We start from the raw sequence: 12,803 nt of genomic DNA on the forward strand, positions 1-12,803 counted from the left end.
ATTCGGAGGCCTCAGGGCACTGTGGTGCTGAGATAACTTTGCCCCCTGTAGGTCAGGCAATTCCAGCCCAAGGAACAAAACCTTCCCTTCCCTGTAACGAATCCAGCTTCCTTGTTGCACGGACCTGCCCCATTCTCCCTGGAACATTTGTGCAGGTGGAGCCGGGCTTGTCCAGAGCTCAGCAAGTCCAAACTCCTCTCCAGCCAAACTCCTCTTCTGTGTCCTTCGCATGGCGAGAACAACACCCGATCGCTGTGCCGCTCTGAGGAAGTCGTCTAGTTCTGACCATCATGCCTTCGCCCGGCCGTGAGCCTGCCTAGGACACCATTCCCACCCCACCCTCCCCCCGCCCCCTGCCAGCTGCTGAGAAGGAGCTCTAGCCTCTCTCCTCCCCCGGGAAGCCTCCTGGCCCTCCAGGCGGCGTCTGGGCCCCCGTCCCGCACTCCCCTGAGTCCCTGTGATCACCGCGGCTCAGGACTCCCTGCTGGTGTCCCGGGCCCAGTGCTCCCACTGACTGAACTGCTCGCTGAGGGCAGGGCTTGGCCTCCCTCTTTCTGTAGCCCGAGGGCATGGTCCTTCAGAAGTGGTCGGCAGAGGGGCCTGTCCGGCACACATTGAGGGCTCCAGAATGAAAGTCAGGGCCTCTGTGCCTAGTGAGCTCACTGCCAGATCCTGGGGGAGATGCAGCCGACTCCTGAGGTTCTTGCCTGCCTCGAGGCAGCCCTTTTCTGGTAACTTTAGAGAATGGCCATCCTTCCCCCTGAAGCCATGTGACTGGTCGTGACTGACCTTCCTCCTGATTCCAGGGATAGATCATGTGGCACCCATTGGCCATTCGCAGCATTCTGTCACTCTGACCAATGATCATTTGAGGGACGGGCACATGACCAAAGCCATCCAACATGACTTGTGCTGTTAGGAAGAGGTGCTCTCCTTCCTCTGCGCAGCTACACTGGCGGCATGGGAGCCCGGAGACTCCGAGCCATCTTTGCCAATACAAAGGAAAGCAGAGAGATGGAGAGAGGAGGCTGAGTCCTAAGACATTGTCTGAGCTCCTGGATCCAGGCATTTCTGAAGCAGGATTTATGCTTGGAGTTGTCTATACCAGAAGAGCCAATACACTCCTTGTTGTGCTGAATCAAGTCCCAGCTTTCTGTCATCTACAACCTAATGACTCACCTAATGGACAACTGCAGCAATAGATCCTGCTTCAGGAATGACTGGATCCAGGAGCTCAAACAATGAATTAGGATTCCCATTTAAGGGACATACTGTAAGTGTTGTGTGTTGGTCCAGGCACTGACCAACACGTCAGGGCATATGCCTCAAGACGCTCACAGTTGAGCTGGAAAAGGAGATAAAAATGTGTTCAATGATGTTCCTCACTGAGGCCCTCCTTCCCCCCTGCAGACACTAGTCCTGGGGGGACGTGGCTCCTGGGCATTGAACGTCTTTGGTCCAGGGGAGGAGACACAGTGGAGTGAGAGAAAGGCCCACCTGAGGTATGGGTGTGGCACCGGGAGACCTGGTGTGTGGACACTGAGTGGCAGGTGCCTGTGTATGTGCATGTGGGGGACATGAGTCCTGTTCCAGAGTGGCGTTGCCTGGCTGATCGCCACCCTTGTCTATCCTTTTCCACCTTTTCCCAGCATCCCTTCCCAGGCACCCCTGTCCCCACCCGACTTCCTGGTCCTGGAAATGCCACTGGATCCACCTCCCTGGGGACCCCACGTCTGCAGTTCTGTGCACTCAGGGGCCGTCTTCCGGGGTCCTGGGGCCCCTGCTTTTGAGAGTCATGGCTTCGAGCTGGGAGATGTGTGTCTCATCGTGGATGGGGGCAGCTTGACCACCGTCGGGAGGGAGCTCGGTTGTCAGTCGTTCGGCTCTGGAGGGAGGGTCTGGGAAGAGACGGGGACCGAGGAACACATGAGCCGCCTCCCCTCGAATAACCGAGGTGATTTGGTTCATGAAGACTGAGATGCTGCCCCGGGTGGACGACCTCATGTTCTACCTCCGAGGCCCTCTCCTTTCTCCCCTGGACCGTTGCTCCCACTTCTCAGCCCTCTTTGCTTTCCCCATATTGTCTTTGGCCAGACTTTTAAATACTACACCACATCATGCTGTCCCTGCCCAAACCCCCAGGCCTCCCCAGCTCACTTCAGGTAAGATCCAGACCTTTTTTCTGGTTTCTTGGCACAGAAAGACCTGTCCTTGGCTGGCAGATCCACTCCTTCCTGCTCCCTGGGCTCCTGTGCGTGGTTCTGAACGTCCCCCTTGCTCCCACCTCAGGGCCTTTGCACCTGCTGTTCCTGCCACCTGCAGTGCTGGCCCCACATCTGTGCTTGGCCGGCTCTTCTTGCCCACAGACCTCAGCTCAGATGCCACCTCCTCCTGGAGCTTCTCTGACTGCCTGGCTAAGGCAGCTCTGCCCCCCACTATGGCACTGCCCCCTGGCCCCAGGTTTTATTGGTTTTTCCAGTGTTGGTCTTGAAATCCTTGAAAGGCTTGATTGCTTATGGGTTTTCTGTTCCCTGCTGGACTCTCATCTCCATGATTGGGGAGCATCTGTCTGTTTCACTCGTGGCTGTATCTCCAGGGGAGGGAGTGACTGAGGGTGAGTGGAGCCAGAGTGGGTGAATGAATAAATGACCTTCTCCTAATCCTTGGAAGATGGAAGGAGTGTGGTGTGACTACAGCAATATTTTGGGGAAGAATCAGTGAACTGGGTAACTAAGAATAGAGGAGGGATCATGTTCCAGAAGGCTCCAAGGAGGGTCAGCCTCACAGGCGCGTGGCCGTTGCGCAGGTCCGTTCAGAGGGGCGTGTGCTCAGTTCACTGCTCTGCTGCCTTTGTCTGGAAATTCTCACTAAGTTGCGAATATGGAGTCTTGCTGTTTCATGTCACACCGGCCCCCACAAGTCACGTGCCTGGTCCTGTCCAGCTGTCCCAGCAGCGAGGGGAGCTCATCCAATCCTCACCGCGGCCTGCGAGCTACTGGCTATGCTAATCGCCCTCATTTTACCGATGGGGAAGAAGAGGCTCAGGGCTGAGTGACGGGCTAGGCTGACCCCACACACTCTAACTCTAGAGCCCCGCTTCTGCTCTGGCCCTCTCCTGCCTCTCAGGGAGAACCCGGAGACTCGTGCGTGTTGAATGAATGAATGAATGTATGAATGAGAGAGAGAGAACAGGCAGGGGCCCCACTGTGCCCCAGGCTCACCTGCGCCTTCTCCTGGCTCCCCAGGGCCCCTCCTGCCCTCCTCAGGCCCTGCGACTCCTCCGTGGCCACCTGCCCCTGGGCTGATGGTCATTCTGTTGTTGTTGCCGACCGTGGTGTCCTCAAGGAAGCACGCATGAATGTGGACTCTCTGGGACATGACCCCTTCAGTCTGAGCTCCTGGTTCAGGGATCTGAATTTCAATGGAAGCTTCTGGGCCGGCCGTCGGGACAGAAACTGTGGGTCAGCCAAAGAGAGAGATGCTGGGAGGGGTGTGTGAGCAGCTGGAGCCCTGGCCTGGCTCCAAGTCCTCCATGGGTGGCTCTCCTCCCTGAACCTCCTCGTGGTGACCCACGCTGTCCATGGCAGAGGCCTTGCCTCACATGGCACCTCTGCACATGCCTTTCACTGGCCTGGGCTGCCAGCTGTCTCGACCCCCGGCTCTGCCAGCTTGGGTCCCCTCTCCTCCTGCAGCCTGGCACAGCTGACCTGGTCCTCTGCGCCTTCTCCTGGGACTCAAACAGTCCCTGCTGCTGCCTCCTGCTCCCCTCCTGTCTGCTGTCGGCTTCCCAGCAGGTCTGGAACACCTTCTCCATCTCTGGTTAGAATCTTCACGTGGTCCCCAGCCCAGTCCCCAGCCTCCCTTGTGCCTCTCCCGCCTTTCCCAGCCAAACTTCAGAGCAGAGCTGTCCACACTCCGTCTCCCCTCCTTCCACTCCCCACTCTCTTTCTGTGTGCTCTGGTCACCACCGACCCCTTGCTGCTGGGCCCCATGGACCTCCCTTGACCTCACTGGCCTCCCCTCTTCTGGAAACTCGTCCCCTGGCGTCCCTGGCTCTCCTCCTCTCTCTCAGGCCTCTCCACTGTGTCTCCCCAGCCTGTCTCTGGATTGCCAGTGCCAGGGAGGACACAGCCTGGGCCCTCTGGTCACTGATGACAGTGCCTAGGCGGCTCCTGTTTTCCGCCCTCCTTAGACACCTTCCCAGTCCAGCCGTCTCTGTTGTCCTTCCTTCAGCTGGCCCAGGAAATGGTCCCTGCCCATTGTATAGATGAGCAAACTGAGGTTTCCCGAGGAGGATGGTAGGGGATGGGAACTCGAGTGCCAGCTCTGAAAGACCCACCTGCTCTACTCTGGTACAGCCTCCTGGTGAAAGGGGAGGAATTTCCCATCATGCTTCTCTCCCACAAGGACTGGCTCAAGTTCTGTCTAGCCCAGAGCCGAGTAGGGTGGGGTGGGGGCGGGATGTTGCCTGCTCTCCCATTACCTGGGGGGGTCCTGTGGGCGCTGTGGGCGGGGCTCTCGGCCGGGTGGCTGTGAAGGCTCATTTGATTGCCGTGTCCCATCTGTACACGTCTGAGCACAGACTCCTCCATGCGGATGTCCTGGGGCCCCAAGGATCCAGCCAGGGGACCCTGAGTTGAGGGATCAGCTGGTGCCCTTGGAGGGAGGTAAAGCGGAGCCGTGGAGCCTGGAAGGGGACACAGAAACACGACCTCTGACCGGCACCCTCTAACCTCCCCCCCCCCCCCCCGCACACACGTGATTCCTGGCAGGACAGAGGAGACAGGCCTCTGAGTTCTTTCTGGACCCCGTCAGACTGGGGATGACTCAGGCTCTGGACTGGAGAGCAGGTGGGCCCGGCAGAGCGGGCAGCAGGGGGCGCCCTGCGTTTTTATAACTGGTGCCCGGGTGTCACTGGGGCACTCGAAAACCCAAGCAACGAGCACGTCTGCCTCGTAGCCGTTCCCAACCGTCTGACTGCGTCAGGAGAAAGTCTCCTCTGGGGCCAGCTCGGTGTTGGCACCCAGCCCTCAGAGCCGCGGATATTGTTTCATTTTCTCAGCATTTATTTTTATGGTGACCTTCGTGGTTTTCAACTTAAGGTAATGCTGTAAAAATTCACTTTAAAATAAATTTGAATAGAATAAAAAGGTAAACTGTTTAAGGACATCGAGGACATAATCGGCCATGGGAGTGGCCAGACTTGGGAAGGCGGAGCTCAGGGACCCAAGCTGGGGAAAGAGGCTCTAGATTCCAGAACAAAGGTCCTCATTTCACAGTTGGGGAAACTGAAGCCCGGATCGGAAAAGGGCTCCCTCCAGGTGACAGGGAGTGTGCCAGCTTTGGGTGATGCTCTTGCTTGTGTCCTGTGGCTGGACTAATGGGTGAGCCTGTGCCCTCTTCCCACAGTGCCTGGCACAGAGCAGGCACCCGTTTGCTTACTGTATTTCATCAAAGCTAGCATGCCCCTGGCAAGGCATCCCAGTTGCTGAGATGTTAACATGTGGAAAAAAATTGTTTGTCTCAGAACAAACGAAATACTACAATGACTCCTTGTGACATCCTACTGAGGGAGAGCGAACTGAGTTGTTTCTTGTGGGCAAATATCGGGTCTCATTGAAAATGAGGCAGAAGATGTTGGGATAAAGGGAGAGCAGGAGAGGTTTGATCCAGGCACAAGGAGAGCTGTCCTTCTCGGGAAAGCCATAAAGGACTTGGAGACCTGAAAGCCACCCGGAGGGCTGGCTGCCCGCCTACCCCCGGCCCCTACCCAGATGGAGCAGGTGCCCCCGACAGGCCGTTTCTCCTGGGCGTCTCAGAGGACTCACCATCCTCCCCACGGGCCGTTACTATGGTGTTCCCATGTCCGATCTGGATGCCTTCAGAGTTCTGAATGGAGATGTGGCTGTTGGGCCCTTTCTGACAGATCATGTTGATGGGATTCTGCTGTAAAATGACAGCGGTGGGCTGATGTCTAGGACCCTCTGCAAAACAATATCCCACTCAGGGAAAGCGCTTGGCCCAGCAAGGCCCAGGTGTTGGGTGCTGCGGTTTCTCGTCACCGCTCTGCTCCTCTCTCCTGTCTGGCGGCGCAGCAGGCGGGGGCCTACCTGGTCGATAAACCGCCCATGAGTGTGATTTCTCGTCTAAATGCAGGAGGTGCTTGTTCCTCAGCGCATACAAGTCTGGGTTGACTTCCTTGGCTGTCTTCATTCCCAGGGCCTGGGCGATGATCAGGGCCTTATGGGGCCCACGGGCTTCCAGAAACCTGTAGATCTCTTCCTCTGCGAGGCAGGAGGCAGGTGGTTAAGGAGGACCCCAGAGTTTGAATCTGCTCCCCTGCGTGCGACCTTGGCAGACCCAGCCCCTCTGTCCATTGTCCTCATCTGTAAAATGGGCATAATCACAATGCACTGGCGGGGGAGGGCAAAGCTCAGTGGTAGAGCGTGTGCTTAGCATGCATGAGGTCCTGGGTTCAACCCTCAGTACCTCTATTCAAGATAAACAAACAAACAAACCTAATTACCCCCCCAAAGACAAAAAAAAGAATAAACAGATCTTTAAAAAAATAAAAGCAGATATGATTTAAAAAAAATTATGCACTGCAGAGGTTGTCCTGGGGATCAAGGGCTCTGAACAGTGCCTGGCACGTGGTCAATAAATGCCAAGCACCCATCAGATCAATGATTTCTCAGCCATTTATCTTCTTTCCTGAAAAGACTGAGTCTTGCCTCCGAACACGTTGTGGGAACATGTCAGTGGCTGGGGCGTGGCCTCTGAACACTTGTAACATCTCAAATGGCCAAAGAGAGTCTGGGGTCAGAGAGAACAGGGGCTGAGAGGCAGCGAGGGTGCTTACGCCGTTCACTGAGCTCCGCGCCAGGCTTCCTGGGAACTGCAACTGTGTCCTGCTGGGGCCTCTCTGCTGGAGGGAAAAAGACAGGTCAGGGGCAGAGGAAGAGGAGAGAAGCTGGGGACTCTACAGACAAAGGCGGGTGGCTCTGGAGGAGGGGCGCCCAGGCACAAACGTTGCCAACTCGGACGGACTCTAGAGTGAACCAAACTTGGCTTTGAACCCTGCCCCGCCCCTTCCAGCTGTGTGGTTTCCATGCTCGTTAACCCCTCTGGGAAACGCGAGAAGAAGCCCGCCGACTGCCTCTGGGTGGTGTGTGGGCTGAGGGACCCCCGGGCACCGCATCGGCCCCCTGTAAGTGCTCGACACACACGGGCTCTTTTGGTCCACAGGCTGCAGCCCTAGAGAGGGGCCCCCGCGCGACGCTCAGCCTGTTCTGTGACCGTCACCACCCTTGTCAGAGTCGCCATCATTATTGTTTGGCCGAGCACCTCTACGCGCTGGCGCTTGGCTGAGCCCTTTGCGTTGAATCCTCTTGAAACCCCGTGAAGCAGCCCTACTGTTATCTCCGTTGGCCAGAGAAAGACATCAAGGTGCAGTAAGGGGACTTCAGGAACCGAGGCCCCAGTCTGGGCTTGGCCGTTGCCAGGGCTGCTCGTGCTGGGTCCCACTCGCCCCCAGGATGGCAGGTTACCCGGCTCTGTGGGAACCACTTCTCTGGTCCCACTGTCGCCCAAGCACCACAGCGCGGGGCCCACGAGGGTGAGTCCTCCTTTCGACTCCTTCTTCATTTGGTGCAGAACTTGGTTGAGTTTCTTCTTGGGCACTTGGCATTTCTTCAGCAGGTGGGCAGTCTTCACAGGGGAGCCGGCGTCCCTCAGCACCTCCAGGATCCTCTCCTCAAGGTCTGGGAGAGGGAGGCAGAGGCAGAGGCAGAGAGAGAACTGGGTTCCCCTGACAATCCAGCCTGGGCTGGAGGCCCCCCCAGGAGAGGGGTCCAGGGCAGAGGGAGGGGCGGAGGTCTGAGCAGACATCCAACAATATTTCTGTTCAGTGAGCTGGTCAGAAATGACCTTGGCTGGACAGCCTGGTGGCCAGAGGAGGTGCCCAGGCCCTGTGAGTGTCCTCGCCTGGTGTGAGTGCTCGAGGGCAGGTGGGAACACTCAGGTCTCAGATGTCCTCAGAGCAGAGGGGAGTGGGGGTGTTAGGATGCAGGAGGGTGAGGGCAGAGCACAGGAGGAAGGAGGGGCGGGGAGACAGGCCTGCCTCTGGTTTTCTCTGACCCTGGTCCTCCTCCTCCCTGCGGAATGTGCCCCTCCTCTTGGGCTCATCATCCACATGAGTGACGTCACGATGCACCCTGCCAGAAGCCTACTGTACCTTCAGAAATGGCTCTTTCTCCTGGACACCCAGTCATGGAGTCCTGGAAAAACTGTTCCTGGCTCTCCCCTCTTTGCCTCCACCTCCCTGCTCCTTGTCACCATCTCCTGGATGCCAGCGATTCCACCAGCTCCAGTCAGGTTTGCTCTGGGCCACCCTCCCCTCAGCAGGCAGCATTGCTTCTGCCAGCCTCATCTTCACCTACCCTCGGCTTCCCTTCAAGTGCCAAGCTGCCTGCATTCCCTTCAGCTCCACTCACCCCGGGGCCTTTGCACATGCTGGTCCCTCTGTCAGGACCATTCTCCCCCAACCCCAACCTGTCCACCTCAGGTCTCACTCAGACTTCACGGTTGGGAAGCCATCCTGGATGCCCTGAGCAGGTGGGGTGCTGTCTGTGTGTGGGTCCCCTGCAGCATGTCCTCAAGGACCCCCTGCTGTGATTGCCCAGCTCCCTGTAGTGCCTTTGGGGTCTAGCACAGTGCTGGGCACACAGTAGGGTCTCAGGAGATGGCATTTGAATGGAGGAGTCACTGGATGAATGAGTGCATGTCCTCTGCTGGGTAGGTGTCCGCCCAGATGACCAGGACAAGGGACAGACAGCTCCTCCTGAATCTCTTTTCCCCACCTGAGCTTAGTGGCCCTAAGCAGGACCCTCTGAGGCTCAAGGAGGTACTTTCCCAATGGCCCCTGCTCCTCCCAGACAGGGTCCCCTAAACCCAAACCAGCTGCTCTGTGGGCAGGGAGAGGCCTGAGTAGACCCGGGGCTGGCAGCGCTGGGAGCTGGAGAGAGGAAATGTCTCCTTCCGAGAAGTCCGAGGGAAATGCAGAGCAGGCCCTTCTTGGGAAGACCTGGGTCCGCTTCCAGGGCTGAGACCCGATCCTTTGCCTTCTGGGTTTTTCCCAGGGTCTTTCAAGGCAGCACTAGTGGGTGAGGGGACAATCTATTTGCTAACTCTGCGCTGGGCGCTGTCGCTTGCTCTTGTGGTCAAAATGTTTGCATCCTTGCTGGGTGTAGACAGAACACTGGGGTCTCCCCCCTTCACCCACCAAACTCTACCCCCTGCAGTAGAGATCCCCACCCAGCCTACTGTGGCTTTGCCTAGTCTTGAAAAGAGTTTTGATTCTTGAAAAGCCTGTTGTGGATAACCCTCTTCCCCTCTCTCCTCTTCCGATCCCCTGACCCTGAAGAGGAAATGGGCCTGCAGTGAAGGCTGGGCTGGCCTCACTGACTGAGTCCTCAGGCTGGTGAACGGGAAGTGTGAAATAGACAAGGTGCGACAAGTTGGTAAGAAGGAAAACCCACCGGGGAGGAAGTTAAATTTGGTTCCCAAGTGCCCTGGAAAGGTCACTGCACGTTCCCTTGGGGAAACAGAACAGGAACCTGGGAACCCCCAGGCTCCCTGGGCCACACCTAGTCGGCCTCCCTCCGTGATACACCCTGTTTTCCTGGGCTTGAGCCCTAGCTCTGTGACCTCTCTGAGCCTCAGTTTCTCCATCTGCAAAATGATGTTAATAGCTGCGACTTCAAAGATTGTGGTGAGGAGTAAACGAACTAATGGTCACAAAACAAAATCAAACAAAAAACCCTCAGCCCACAGCCCACAAGCTTTAGATGAGGACCCTCGAAAATAGCAATTGTTCAGTAATAATTAACTTTCACCACGTAATTCCAGGAGTAAAGTGTTATCTGAGGAAGGAATGCAGCCGGAGGAAAACCACACACATGCAGATGCCCCTCTTATCAAAGCAGCTTCCGCACTTCCTCAAAATGAGCATGAAGATGGGTGTTCAGCCCCAGGCTCAGCCGCAATCCGAGTCATTTCACCCACAGGGCCTCAGGGATCTCACATGTAAGGTGGTATCACGCTTGCCCCTGCAGGTGACTGCAAAATGCACACAAAGCTTGTTGCAAGATGCCTGGGGCAGAGCAAGGCTTCTGAGCCAGATTCCACCCGCTCTGCCTTTCTTGTTACTGCTGTGCGGTCAGATACTGTCCTCGCCGGGCTGTAGTCCGGGTGGAGGAAAAGAACCAGAAAGAAGTGCAAGTCCCACCTGAGAACTCCCACTGTTCCTTGGGAAAAGGAGTACCTGTCTCTCCGGGGTCGGCAGGGGCCTCGGCCATGCTGATGGCAGCTGCTGGGAGCTCGGGAGATGCAGGGCAGCGGCAGGCTCCGACTCCGTGGCCTTGAGAGGTGGGCCCGGTGGAAGGCTGTTTTGTGGCCTGGCCTGGTGCTTCCGGCAGCTGAGAAGCGACTGCAGCTTCACCCGGGCAGCTGTCAGCTGCTCACACCCCGGAAGCAGAGCCCTGACCAGCCCAACCTTATAGAATTCTGGAAGAAAAGAAAACGAAACTTCTGTGTGTGGTTTTTGATGGAAACAAAATTGAAAGCAGAATTGATGAGCAAGACGGGGTCCAGCCTCCAACTGGATGTTGGTAGGGAGGGGCTGAGACGCAAGATCACAGGATCCTCTGGGGCCGCTGCCCACCCTGCCCCCCGCACACAGGCCAAGACACCTGGGTGGGTGGATGGGTGAGTGCCCTGTGATCACCCATGTGCATGTCAAAACGACAGCCTTCTTTAACGAGTATGTACTATGTACTTCCTAGTCTCATGTGCTGCTGACTCATCACCAGGGTGGGGGCTGGTACTGGCCTCTTTTCTCAGAGGGGAAACTGAAACCAGTTGTCCAAAGCTACAGAGATGTTTAGATTCTAACCCAGCTCCACCATTTACTGGCTGTGGGACCTTGGGCCAGTTATTTAACCTATTTGGGCCTCAGTTTTCACGTCTCTAAAATGGGTTAATAAAACCAGCGACCTCAGGAGGTCGTGGTGAGGACTCAAAAGGTTAATCCAGATGCCATCTACACTAATGAGCCCAGCTGGGCACCCGCATACCTGTCTCTGAAGAAAGGACCTATCGCTTTTGTACATTCTCAAAGGAGTCATTGACGCCCCGAGTTCAGAGCCCTTGTTCTGGTCCAGGTAATAGAAGGGGAAGCTGAAGCCTACGGAGGTGAAGGGCTTTGTGTGAGGCAGCCCAGAGGGTCAGAAACTCAGCCCAGCAAGTCCCAGGAGTCGGGCTCCCAGCTGCAGAGGCCAGGGAGGGCATGTGAGGCTCACGCTCCCTGGGGGACCCTTTCCCCAGCATTCTGCAAAGAGAGGGGCTTAGGGACAATTACATCCCTGGAAAGGGTCCCCGAGGTGTGTCTCAAGCTGTCTTTGCAGAGCAAGCAGGAAAAATCGCGATCCCCAGTCCACACTCAGACCAATTAAATCCCAATCTCAGGAGGCGGAGCCAAGAGTCCCCGGTGATTTCGTTCGAACCCAAAGTGCAGTGTTGGACGACCGAATAAAAACAGGAAGCCGCAATGATGCTCTTGTTCCTTTTTAATGCAAAACTGAAGAAAAGTGTATGTCGATGTGAACTGACAATGCTAATTTCAAATGCAGAGTAACTGGGGATGTTGAGGGGGATTGTGAGGCTCCCTCTGGGTGGGGAGCACTGAGCCCCCGCGGGCTGGGAGCACCGAGCCCCCGCGGGCTGGGAGCACCGAACCCCCGTGGGCAGCTGGGAGGCGCCATGCAGGAACTGGCCACCAGGTGGCGCCCGCTCACCAGCCTGGGCCTGGGCCCACCTTGCTTGATCCCTCTGATTTAGGGGGGCCTGTTCCCTGTCTCCCATCCTAGGAAGGCCCTGACTCCATCTGACCCCACGCTGGCTTCTTTCCACTCCCCCTGGCTTCTCCTATTCAGGCTCCTTGGCTCCTTCCCTGCGTGCCGCTGACCTCTTAGTGTGGACGCCCTGACTTTGGCCTTCACCCGGGTGCCTGGTGCGCTCGCAGGCCAGGCTGAGGGACCCATGCTTGATGTGAGGGTCAGCTTTGCTTCTGGCCTGTGTCCCATGTGGACATGTTTGGATGGCCCTTTCCCTTTCCCCTGTGCCCCCATCCCCCTGTGCCCCCATCACTGCCCCCTCCATACACACTCCTGTCTGAAGCTGCCCCGGGCACCCACATTGGCTCTCTGGGGGCCTCAGGAGCCTGCCGAGGCTCCTGCACTCTGCCTGGGAGGCCAGGTGCCCATGGGAGGTGCCTCCTGGACAAAGACCCTGCCTGGCTTTCTGAGCCTTGCTCCTTCCTAGCTGTGTGCCCCTACCTGTCTCAGCCTCACTTTCTTTAATTATAAAACAGATGATAAATAAGAAAAAGCATGTCTATCCAACATTTAGTAGGTGATCACAAAATTTGCATCATTTAGGAAATGTGATGTGTCAGATCTGATCTCCATAACTCTGTAATATAACTTTAGACACTAGGCCAAAAAAAGGGGGCGGGCATGGTAAGAGAAAAAACAATTTAATGTGGGTGGTTTCTGCCTTCCATAGCATTCCGTGGCACGTCTGGAATTCATGGAGGCTTGTGAACCTGCTGTGAGAATCTCAACACACTGAGTGGGATTCTTACTATTAAAGTTTGAATTATTAAGTCAGACAGAGAAAGACAAATATCATATGATATTACTTGTATGTGGAATCTAAAAAAAAAAAAGATAAAAATTCTATTTACA

General features: G+C 56.3%; 1 protein-coding gene across 7 annotated transcripts; it reads right to left on the reverse strand.

The window, feature by feature from the left end:
• Positions 1-359: 359 nt before the first annotated feature.
• ZBP1 (Z-DNA binding protein 1) lies at positions 360-10,804 on the reverse strand. 7 transcript variants are annotated; one of them, XM_032461429.1, is made up of 9 exons: positions 10,749-10,804; positions 10,322-10,563; positions 7,548-7,760; positions 6,860-6,925; positions 6,111-6,284; positions 5,829-5,984; positions 4,484-4,687; positions 3,222-3,455; positions 360-1,898 (listed from the first exon to the last, which is right to left on the reverse strand). In XM_032461429.1, the coding sequence occupies exons 2-9, from the start codon at positions 10,353-10,355 to the stop codon at positions 1,750-1,752; spliced, it is 1,230 nt and encodes a 409-aa protein (XP_032317320.1). In that variant the 5' UTR covers positions 10,356-10,563; positions 10,749-10,804; the 3' UTR covers positions 360-1,749. The 7 variants fall into 7 exon arrangements, with proteins under 7 accessions (XP_032317320.1, XP_032317319.1, XP_014415911.1 ...); XM_032461428.1 differs by lacking the exon at positions 10,749-10,804 and having other exon boundaries at positions 10,322-10,633; XM_014560425.2 differs by lacking the exon at positions 10,749-10,804 and having other exon boundaries at positions 6,860-6,922; positions 10,322-10,632.
• Positions 10,805-12,803: the final 1,999 nt, after the last annotated feature.

The sequence above is a fragment of the Camelus ferus genome, chromosome 19, assembly GCF_009834535.1.
Source record: "Camelus ferus isolate YT-003-E chromosome 19, BCGSAC_Cfer_1.0, whole genome shotgun sequence".
Taxonomy (NCBI): domain Eukaryota; kingdom Metazoa; phylum Chordata; class Mammalia; order Artiodactyla; family Camelidae; genus Camelus; species Camelus ferus.